Source organism: Aegilops tauschii, chromosome 2 (assembly GCF_002575655.3).
Source record: "Aegilops tauschii subsp. strangulata cultivar AL8/78 chromosome 2, Aet v6.0, whole genome shotgun sequence".
Lineage (NCBI taxonomy): Eukaryota > Viridiplantae > Streptophyta > Magnoliopsida > Poales > Poaceae > Aegilops > Aegilops tauschii.
In genome coordinates, this window is record NC_053036.3 from 603997327 (window position 1) to 604009813 (window position 12487).

The 12487-nt window shown below is 45.4% G+C and overlaps 1 protein-coding gene across 1 annotated transcript; it reads right to left on the bottom strand.

The window, feature by feature from the left end:
• Positions 1–10638: 10638 nt before the first annotated feature.
• LOC109736360 (uncharacterized) lies at positions 10639–11201 on the bottom strand. Its single transcript, XM_073509654.1, is given in 2 exon segments — positions 10639–11154; positions 11156–11201. Coding segments are annotated over 2 exon segments (243 nt in total). The 5' UTR covers positions 11174–11201; the 3' UTR covers positions 10639–10929.
• Positions 11202–12487: the final 1286 nt, after the last annotated feature.

Genomic DNA, 12487 nt, shown 5'->3' on the forward strand with positions numbered 1-12487 from the left:
TATGGTGTCGTCTCAAACGGATTTAGATGGTGCCCCCTTTTTTACGTGAATGCAGCTGTCTCTAATGCATAACCCCAAAACTATAGTGGTAAATCGGTAAGAAACATCATAGATTGCACTATATCCAATAAAGTACGGTTATGACGTTCGGACACACCATTATGATGTGGTGTTCCAGGTGGCACGAATTTGTGAAACTATTCCACATTGTTTTAATTGAAGACCAAACCCGTAACTCAAATATTTGTCTCCGCGATCAGATCGTAGAAACCTTATTTTCTTGTCACGATGATTTTCCACTTCACTCTGAAATTCTTTGAACTTTTCAAATGTTTCGGACTTATGTTTCATCAAGTAGATATACCCATATCTGCTCAAATCATCTGTGAAGGTCAGAAAATAACGATACCCGCCGCGAGCCTCAACACTCATCGGATCGCATACATCAGTATGTATTATTTCCAATAAGTCAGTTGCTCGCTCCATTGTTCCGGAGAACGGAGTCTTAGTCATCTTGCCCATAAGGCATGGTTCGCAAGCATCAAGTGATTCATAATCAAGTGATTCCAAAGCCCATCAGCATGGAGTTTCTTCATGCGCTTTACACCAATATGACCTAAACGGCAGTGCCACAAATAAGGTGCACTATCATTATTAACTTTGCATCTTTTGGCTTCAATAGTATGAATATGTGTATCACTACGATCGAGATCCAACGAACCATTTTCATTGGGTGTGTAACCATATAAGGTTTTATTCATGTAAACAGAACAACAATTATTCTCTAACTTAAATGAATAACCGTATTGCAATAAACATGATCAAATCATATTCATGCTCAACATAAACACCAAATAACACTTATTTAGGTTCAACACTAATCCCGAAAGTATAGGGAGTGTGCGATGATGATCATATCAATCTTGGAACCACTTCCAATACACATCGTCACTTCATCCTTAACTAGTTTCTGTTCATTATGCAACTCCCGTTTCGAGTTACTACTCTTTAGCAACTGAACCAGTATCAAATACCAAGGGGTTTCTACGAACACTAGTAAAATACACATCAATAATCTGTATATCAAATATACCTTTGTTCACTTTGCCATCCTTCTTATCCACCAAATACTTGGGGCAGTTCCGCTTCCAGTGACCAGTCCCTTTGCAGTAGAAGCACTTAGTCTCAGGCTTAGGTCCAGACTTGGGCTTCTTCACTTGAGCAGCAACTTGCTTGCCGTTCTTCTTGAAGTTCCCCTTCTATCCCTTTGCCCTTTTCTTGAAACTAGTGGTCTTGTTAACCATCAACACTTGATGCTCTTTCTTGATTTCTACCTTCGTCGATTTCAGCATCGCGAAGAGCTCGGGAATTACTTTCGTCATCCCTTGCATAATATAGTTCATCACAAAGTTCTACTAACTTGGTGATGGTGACTAGAGAATTCTGTCAATCACTATTTTATCTGGAAGATTAACTCCCACTTGATTCAAGCGATTGTAGTACCCAGACAATCTGAGCACATGCTCACTGCTTGAGCTATTCTCCTCCATCTTTTAGCTATAGAACTTGTTGGAGACTTCATATCTCTCAACTTGGGTATTTGCTTGAAATATTAACTTCAACTCCTGGAACATCTCATATGGTCCATGACGTTCAAAACGTCTTTGAAGTCCCGATTCTAAGCCATTAAGCATGGTGCACTAAACTATCAAGTAGTCATCATTTTGAGCTAGCCAAACGTTCATAACGTCTGCATCTGCTCCTGCAATAGGTCTGTCACCTAGCGGTGCATCAAGGACATAATTCTTCTGTGCAGCAATGAGGATAATCCTCAGATCACGGATCCAATCCGCATCTTTGCTATTAACATCTTTCAACATAATTTTCTCTAGGAACATATCAAAAATAAACACAGGGAAGCAACAACGCGAGCTATTGATCTACAACATAATTTGCAAAATATTATCAGGACTAAGTTCATGATAAATTTAAGTTCAATTAATCATATTACTTAAGAACACCCACTTAGATAGACATCCCTCTAATCCTCTAAGTGATCACGTGATCCATATCAACTAAACCATAACCGATCATCACGTGAAATGGAGTAGCTTTCAATGGTGAACATCACTATGTTGATCATATCTACTATATGATTCACGCTCGACCTTTCGGTCTCAGTGTTCCAAGGCCATATCTGCATATGCTAGGCTCGTCAAGTTTAACCTGAGTATTCTGCGTGTGCAAAACTGGCTTGCACCCGTTGTAGATGGACGTAGAGCTTATCACACCCGATCATCACGTGGTGTCTGGGCACGACGAACTTTGGCAACGGTGCATTCTCAGGGAGAACACTTTTATCTTGAAATTTAGTGAGAGATCATCTTATAATGCTACCGTCAATCAAAGCAAGATAAGATGTATAAAAGATAAACATCACATGCAATCAATATAAGTGATATGATATGGCCATCATCATCTTGTGCTTGTGATCTCCATCTCCGAAGCACCGTCATGATCACCATCGTCACCGGCGCGACACCTTGATCTCCATCGTAGCATCGTTGTCGTCTCGCCAATCTTATGCTTCTACGACTATCGCTACCGCTTAGTGATAAAGTAAAGCATTACAGGGCGATTGCATTGCATACAATAAAGCGACAACCATATGGCTCCTGCAGTTGCTGATAACTCGGTTACAAAACATGATCATCTCATACAATAAATTTAGCATCATGCTTTGACCATATCACATCACAACATGCCCTGCAAAAACAAGTTAGACGTCCTCTACTTTGTTGTTGCAAGTTTTACGTGGCTGCTACGGGCTTAGCAAGAACCATTCTTACCTACGCATCAAAACCACAACGATAGTTTGTCAAGTTGGTGCTGTTTTAACCTTCGCAAGGACCGGGCGTAGCCACACTCGATTCAACTAAAGTGAGAGAGACAGACACCCGCCAGTCGCCTTTAAGCAACGAGTACTCGCAACGGTGAAACCGGTCTCGCGTAAGCGTACGCGTAATGTTGGTCCGGGCCGCTTCATCTCACAATACCGCTGAACCAAAGTATGACATGCTGGTAAGCAGTATGACTTATATTGCCCACAACTCACTTGTGTTCTACTCGTGCATAACATCAACGCATAAAACCAGGCTCGGATGCCACTGTTGGGGAACGTAGTAATTTAAAAAAAATTCTACGCACACGCAAGATCATGGTGATGCATAGCAACGAGAGGGGAGAGTGTTGTCCACGTACCCTCGTAGACCGAAAGCGGAAGCGTTAACACAACGCGGTTGATGTAGTCGTACGTCTTCACGATCCGACCGATCAAGTACCAAACGCACGGCACCTCCGAGTTCAGCACACGTTCAGCTCGATGACGTCCCTCGAACTCCGATCCAGCCGAGTGTTGAGGGAGAGTTTCGTCAGCACGACGGCGTGGTGACAATGTTGATGTTCTACCGACGCAGGGCTTCGCCTAAGCACCGCTACGATATTATCAAGGTGTAATATGGTGGAGGGGGGCACCGCACACGGCTAAGAGATCAATGATCAATTGTGTGTCTATGGGGTGCCCCCTGCCCCCGTATATAAAGGAGCAAGGGGGGAGGCGGCCGGCCTAGGAGGAGGGCGCGCCAAGGGGGGAGTCCTACTCCCACCGGGAGTAGGACTCCTCCTTTCCTTGTTGGAGTAGGAAAAGGGAAGGCAGAAGGAGAAAGAAGGAAGGGGGCGGCCCCCCTCCCTAGTCCAATTCGGACTAGTCCATGGGGAGGCCCAATACGAATTCCCGTAACACTCCGGTACTCCGAAAAATACCCGAATCACTCGGAACCTTTCCGATGTCCGAATATAGTCGTCCAATATATCGATCTTTACGTCTCTACCATTTCGAGACTCCTCGTCAAGTTCCTGATCTCATCCGGGACTCCGAACTCCTTCGGTACATCAAAACACATAAACTCATAATATAACCGTCATCTAACTTTAAGCGTGCGGACCCTACGGGTTCGAGAACTATGTAGAAATGACCGAGACACGTCTCCGGTCAATAACCAATAGCGGAACCTGGATGCTCATACTGGCTCCCACATATTCTACGAAGATCTTTATCGGTCAGACCGCATAACAACATACGTTGTTCCCTTTGTCATCGGTATGTTACTTGCCCGATATTCGATCGTCGGTATCTCGATACCTAGTTCAATCTCGTTACCGGCAAGTCTCTTTACTCGTTCCGTAATACATCATCCCGCAACTAACTCATTAGTCACAATGCTTGCAAGGCTTATAGTGATGAGTATTACTGAGTGGGCCCAGAGATACCTCTCCGACAATCGGAGTGACAAATCCTAATCTCGAAATACGCCAACCCAACAAGTACCTTTGGAGACACCTGTAGAGCACCTTTATAATCACGCAGTTACGTTGTGACGTTTGGTAGCACACAAAGTGTTCCTCCGGTAAACGGGAGTTGCATAATCTCATAGTCATAGGAACATGTATAAGTCATGAAGAAAGCAATAGCAACATACTAAACGATCGAGTGCTAAGCTAACGGAATGGGTCAAGTCAATCACATCATTCTCCTAATGATGTGATCCCGTTAATCAAATGACAACTCATGTCTATGGTTAGGAAACATAACCATCTTTGATCAACGAGCTAGTCAAGTAGAGGCATACTAGTGACACTCTGTTTGTCTATGTATTCACACATGTATTATGTTTCCGGTTAATACAATTCTAGCATGAATAATAAACATTTATCATGATATAAGGAAATAAATAATAACTTTATTATTGCCTTTAGGGCATATTTCCTTCAGAAATGTGTAGTACTGTGTCTTTTCATAGTGTAGAAATCTATACTTAGTACAAATATATTTGCAAGAGTATGTGTGAGGCTACTTATTAATTGATATGTTTTTCTTATTCAGAAATTGCCAATGAGCCTATCTCAGAGTTGTGGCATCGAGGCTGATGAAGAAGGCTATGCTGGAATACGCCTTACCGCAAGGGGCTCCGTCACTACCTGTGTGTACGGCGTGGACACGGACGGTCGCACACACTTAAGCTCGGCTGGGTGGAAGAGCTTCCTTGGTGACAAGAATCTTCATGTTGGACAGGCCATCCTAATTACTATCAGGAACACCCACCGTTAAGGCTTGAAAATGATGATCGTCATCGATATCATCTAGAACTATATATGTGTGTGGCTGCTGATGATCGTCATCTTTGATTGCTACCTATGGATGAAACCTTTTATGTGGTCGATGACCGTTGAACTTGTTAAACTTCTTATGTTGGCTTCGTGAAACTATTTGGATGTGATCAAACTATGTTATGTGGTCAAAATATGTTATTTGGTACTTGTTTCTTAGTCCGTAATGGCAAAACTATTTGGATGTGATCAAACTATGTTATGTGATCAAACTATTTGGATGTGATCAAACTTCTTATGTCTATGAACTTGTGCTTATTGTTTCTTATGTCTATGGCAAAAAAATTGAAGACAAAATCAAAGCAGTTAACTTCATGCCACTATGATAACCTACCGCCAGGGCTCTCGGCGGTAGGTTTGTGCTGGCTACCGCCGTGGCCTATGGCGGTAGGTCCGTAAGCAGCCGTTAACGGCTTAACGGTCGTCAGCCACACCTACCCCCAGAACCTGCGGCGGTAGACTGTGTAACCCTACCGCCTAAAGGCCTGGCGGTAGCAAAAGGGTTAGATCTCGAAAAACTTTTAAACAGGGGTCAGGTCCCGAATTTATATCACAAAAGGGTCAAAACACGAAATTTTGCCGTGTCTCGTCGTCTCTCGATGAAGAGACAAAATGCATGCGGCCAAATTCAACGGGTTTTCCCCCTCTTTCTCTCAAATCAAATACAAGGAATTACAATCTCTATCTCTACTACCTAAAAGAAACGTAAGGTTCCGTCTCCCCTCTTACGTCCCCCACCCTTCGTCCATCCTCTCGTACGACCTCACACCCCTCCGCTAATTTTCTTTCCTCCCTTCATCGATTTTCTTTCCTATCGGGTTGGTTCCATCTGATTCCCTAAATTAATCCCGTAATTAATTTTCTTTCTAAAAAATCTCGTAATTAATTGCTCCCGTGACTCACGTGGTTTCCTGTTTTTGTTCCTTCCAAACCTGCCCTATCCGATATACCGGCCCGCTCGTTCCCCGTCTTTTCTTGTGCCGTCGTGGAAGATGCTAAGAGAGAGATGAGCGAGAGCAGAGAGGAGAGCAGCTGTCGTCGGTGTGCGAGGCGACAGGCGAAGGGACCCTGTAGCCGCGTGGTATGGTGGCCGGCTCGCCGAGCGAGCAGTTCCAGCATGACGCAGGGGGGGACGCCACCGAGGTTCTGGAAGCTTGTGCTCGGGAAGGACATGTCTGGTCTGGTGGCGGCAAGGGTGTCTCCAGCGCCGCTGCCATAGGTAAGTAATTAAACATGCCGGTCTGTCCTTGTGTGGAAGAGGTTAATTACCAATAGAACAGACAACAGAGGACGCTGATAATATCCACTGCTTCCTCTGCTTGCAGGCAACCACATCGTTTTCTTGAGCTGCCACAGGCTGGAACATCTGTCGGTGGAGAAGGAGGCGAGAGCCGAGATGGACTGCCTGCTCTGGGTGACTGGGTCTATGACTACATTGTCGAGTTCTTCCAATACAAGGACATCCTGCATGCCCGGCGGCTCTCAACACGAGAGGTGAGAAATCGAAACATTAGTACCATGGTCTGAAAACTTGCAGTGTACATGTCACCGGCAAAGCAACCACAACGTATTATGTGCATTCTGATTCTGTCAGGTGACGGCGACCAGCCGACCAGGCCGAGATCCGACATCTACGTCAACCTCCCCGACCTCGATTGAGAAGCTCGACGACCCCTCCCGGCGACTGCTTCTCACAGCTCATACCAACAACCTGGAGAAAAGAAAGGAAAGGAGAGATGCGTGCTGGGAGCAGCTCCAACATGCGATTACGTACGTGCATGCATGGGTCACATCACGACCATGCACACATTATTCTAAACAGAAAAACAACAAACGTTGCATGCATGAGATTAGCTATAGGCGTGCCTTCTAAGAGATGGAGTCTATGAAAGGATCGGCCTTCACGTGGCTTAATTTGATGTTGTGCGTGCAGGAGATGCTAGAAAGCTTTTAGAACACCGCCTTCCGGTACTTCAAGACAAGAGGCATGAGAATAGTTCCGACGACTTGGCGCCCTGACGTCCGGCGAGCCACTGCGGCGAGAAGAGGTGGTGGATGCCCGGGCCGTGCGCGACAAAGTTAAGCTGACGGAGATGCTATTTTTCCATTTTGTGGTGCTTCGAGAGATATATGCACACAGTGACACAATACACTACGTGAAGATTCTGGGATCCAAGAGAAGCCCCCTTGGCATTACCTATATAACATGTATTTTGTGACCATCAAGCAAGTTTAATTCTAACACAGGCTCCCATGGATTGTAGTTTATTTCACCTCATAGCCGGCCTCCGTCGGCGCGTCCTCTCGGCCTCCTTCTACACCTCTCCATCGTAGTTCCCCTATCCTCCTTCCTCACATCTTGCAGGGTAAATGATTGAATTTCGAGGAAGGAATTCCTAAATTTGAGACCATTCTTTGTGGCATAGTTTTATTATTTTCTGTCATGTTTTATTAGGTAGTGGAGAAGACTTTCTGGAATTCCATTAAAAAACAAGGTGACATGCCAGATTATAGGCTGGCCTTGAAAATAGCCAGGCAAATATTGCAAGAGGTTGCTCCTAATGCGTGGACTTGTAGTGATTTTGTGATACATATTCAACATATTATATTGTTTTTATTGGCGGAAAGGAATTTGAGATAGGCTCTCCTGACATATAGCATGAGGCATTCAACCATATACCAACTATATATCTTTATATTTGAAAAAAAATACATGCATTGCCTGATACTTAACAAAAGTAAAGTTAATCCCACTGAATATTTGGTTGTGTTCATTCTTGATAGGATAGCGTGAATATAGCATCCACCCATACATAAGGTTCACGCGTTGCAATGTGAGGGCAGTTACCTATATATCTCTACTACTTAAAAAGAGAGTAGTGTTCATTTCTTGCCAGAAGAATGCTTTGGCAGCCGGTTCTCCCCCGTCCCAGCACGTCCCTTCACCAATTTTTTTGTCCTTGTGTTTTTTTTTGTCCCATCACGCCTTTTGTCTGTAGCTTCCCCGCATGATAATCAATAACCTTAACTTACCTTCTAAAACAATTCCCCCTTATTTACTTATCAAAATTTTACTCCAAACTTCTTATCAAACTAATTAAAAGGGAAATACGAGAAGGAATTGATAAAAAATTATTTACACACTCGCATTTATATGGATAGGTAAATCACGAGCTAATTAACGTACTATAATATTTATATCCCGTTGCAACGCACGAGCATTGTCCTAGTTCTTCTGCAAAAAACGGCATGATGATATACGCTTAATCAGAGCGTGCACGTAGGATGAGGAAAGCATATGCGTGGTTTGAAATTATATTTGTTTACTGGCTGTGTACGGCCCAGTACGATGCGTCACACAGCGGTGGCGTCGCCGTGGTTGGTGTACGAAAATAGCGGCCAGATCTTCACGCATCGTTACATTTTTTTTTTCCGGGGAGCATCGTTACATAAATAACTGCCCAATGGCTCATTGTCTAAAAATAATGGCACTCTTTGGCTCTAAGACCACATAATCAGCGGACCCTTAAAATGGACACGGTATTCGTCCGCAAACAGTAATACGGAAGCCAGCCATCCAATCTTGCCTGCATACATTTCAAAACAAATTTGAACATATGATTTTCATGCAAACCAGATGATTTTTATTTACACCGGATCATATTCATTACATTTTCGATGTATTTCAACTAAACAGAAGCGGGCGAGACTTTTGTTAACCCAACCTAAAAGATTGCGGGTTGTGGCGAAGTCCGTGTCCCACGTCCTGCCTTCCCATGTCTGACAAGCTCATCGGTCGTGAGCCCTAGGAAGTGAAGCTGCAGGAGGGGAAGAATAAGATGTGGGGCTTGGCCCTCCTGGGACCCAAGCCATGGCAGCGTCCCATGTTCTACTCTCGGAGTCCATCGTGCCGACGACGCCAGCTGTGGGCGGGCCGACCTCGTGATTGTGGCGGCGGGGCGTGAACCGCGGTGGCGGTGCAGGCGACATTGAGCTGGCACTGTCTGTGGTCGCCTGCGCCTCCTCTACGTCTACCTCCACGTCACCTTGTGAACAAGGTGTCTCTCTCCGCCAGCAGGATGCCCAACCGCCATCTATGGTGGCGGATCTCGTAGGCGTTGCGCATGGATGGTACATCGCCAGCTACCCAGCCAGGAACCCCAACTCCACCACGACCAAGGTCGCGAAGTCATCGTCGCTCGCCGGAGATTTGGCCCTCCGTGAGGAGGTGCTCGTCGCGGAGCTGAAGATTGTAGCTTTGGTCCTCCTACGCCTGCCGGAACACCAACATAGACGGTGACGCTGCTCTTCCACCATGACGGCATCGAAGTTCGTCTGTGCGAGAGTCGGCTCGTTGCCGGGAGCCTCCTCCATTGTCCGGCCCTTGTCGATGAGTTTCAGTGAGCTCACCAGCAAGCTAGCCTCAGTCCATCACGCATTGCAATGCCGACCGACTCCTGCTTTTGCTCCATCGAGAGACTCTCCCACATCGCTCTAGAGCTAGTGGCCATGGTGGATGTGGTGCGGTGTTGGTTGTGTCGGGCGGGGAGGGCACATTTAAATAGCAGGTGCCGGCCAGGCCAAGCGGCGGGCGTTGTCAATTCAGGCGTCAGAGCAGGTTTCTCGGTCGGCGCGCCATTGCAATGTCGGCTCCAGTGAGAGGTCGTGTCTGCTCTGGTCTGGCATGAATGTGGCGCCGACCGAATGCGTGGCAGCCGCTTCACGCGGGGTATCTTTATGGTTGGGTCTTGGGGACGAACGCGTATGTGGCAGTGGTCCGGATGCCCGCAAAGCCCTCTGATTTGCGTCCAATTTACGAAAAAACCTGCGGACGAATTGGGTACCATGTTGGATGGCAACAAAATGCGTCCGGACCGCTTGGTCCGGTCGGTTGTGGGCGTTTTGACGATGCGTGTTGGGATGCCCTTAGGGGGTATAGAGCATATAATGGTGGCTTGTCTAAGCTGCTTCTATTTCAAAGGGAGGGGGTGATGGATAGGCCGAATGAGAAAAAAGTCAGACATGAGGAAAGTCAAATATGGATGATGGAAAACAGGATTGGTTACAGTAAACTGCAAGTGGCAGTCATTTTGGTTCACTGGCTGCACGCGTAAAGAGTGAAAAGCCAATGGACAATTATTCATGTGTTATTCCATCGCAGTACTTCTTGGGATCATCTCATCAGTTTTCTTAATTAAGTTTATCCTTGGAAAGGAACAGCTTACCCAATGAAACCGTACGTAAAGCCATTCCGCACGACTAAACACAACTTGTATATATACATCTGGTACTTGTACGTCCGTACGGACACAATACATGTACTGCTGAGCGAATGGCACAAACCGATAAAAAGTGATCAAAACGATTTTATATTTCTTTACAGAAGGAATACAATTTAACCGAACAAACGTACGTTGATCCCAGTTTGCAAAGGTTGAAGTTCTTTCACAGCTAAATGGAAGAGCAAGTTTACGGGTGAGATAGAGATAGATAGATACATATCACCAACTGTGTGCGGCGGCTACATCATTCGCATGTGGGGTTACGGGTGGTAGCGGCCGGAGGGCTTTGCTGTTTGCTTTCTTTACATCCACTATGCAACCGTACGCATATGCTAGCACTAAACTTCACCGGTTAGGACATAGGGCAGGGCATCTCTTCTTTGTGAAGAAGAAGAAGAAGACGGGCAGCTAGCTCTGGTGATCAGAAGGCGAGGAAGAAGCGCTTGTTCCTGCTCCTGCGGCGGCCCATGGAGTCGGCGGCGACGAGGTTCTTGGCGATGAGCTTCTGGGCCTGCCGGCTCTTGATCTCCACCCTCATGCTGTCCGTCTTGCCCATCTGCTGGTATGCCACCGCCGACGCCTTCTTCTTCCCGCCGCCACCGGCCCGCATCTTGGACCTGAGCCCGTCCACCAGCTTCCCCAGCTGCATGCCCCATCATCACCATGGATGGATCCCCCTTCCCCCGGACGAAAAACTCTACACACGTACAAAAAATAAGCAAATTAGCTGAATTCCACCGGCAGCCGACGGCGCGACAAACTCATGTTGGACATGGATACCAGAAACGAGCAAGCTAGATACCTGAGCAGGAAGAGGCAGATGAAAGCACGAAGCATACAGAAGTGAGGAGGAGAATACAGGTGGGTACCCGTGGTGGTTAAATAGAACCATGCAACGGAAAAGCCGGCGAGTTGGTGACGTAGCAATAGAAAACGACCTGAAATGGCTCTAGCTCTTGATTGGAGGGAAAGACAGACAAACAGACAAACATGTTTTGAGTGAAAAGATCAACTTGATTGATAGAAAGAGTACAGTTTATATATGGCCGGAAGAGATGCGTCGAATAGACTCGACGGTTCGAACAGTCATATCCTAGGTCGGTTGCTAATTACAGGATGCAACGGTTTGAAAGAGAGACACGTCCCTTGCTATGCAACCGCACGGTGTTTAGGCAAAAGTAGATTCCCTATTAATTTAACATAATTAATTAATTCTAATACTCTCCCTAATCTACGCTTGTCCATGTAGAATATTCATACGCTTGTCTAGGTATGATCATCATCCCCAAGATTGTCCATTGTAGTATCATCACCTCGAAAAGATCCTTCTTAAAAAATTCTTCAATAGGATCCTTGATGAGAACCTGCAACATAAACTCACAAAGAGAAAGAATGCAATATGATGTTTTTAAACAGGAATAGTTCAGGGAGAAACTCCCCCTGATACTTGCAAGTCCCGAAGTCGTCGCATACCAATTCTATGAACATATTTATGGAATGTAGTATTTGGTAGAGACTTGGTAAATAAATCAGCAAGGTTTTCACATGACTTAACTTGCAAGATGTTTATTTCCCCACTTTTCTGAAGTTCATGGGGGAAAACCCACTTAGGAGAAATATGCTTAGTGATATTACTCTTGATGTATCCTGTTTGCATCTGTGCAACACAAGCCGCATTATCTTCGTAGATAATGGTAGGTGATTCTATAGAACCAATTTCACATGACTGTTGTATGTGGTTTATCATTCTGCGAAGCCACACACATTCATGTGATGCCTCAAATAATGAAATTATTTCAGAATGATTGGTAAATGTTGCCACCAGAGTCTGTTTAGAAGACTTCCATGATATGGCAGTTCCACCATGTAGGAACACAAAGCCGGACTGTGATCTGCCATTATGGGGATCAGATAAATAGCCAGCATCTGCGTATCCAATCATATTAGAGTCCTGATTTCTCTGGAACTGAAAAAATAGG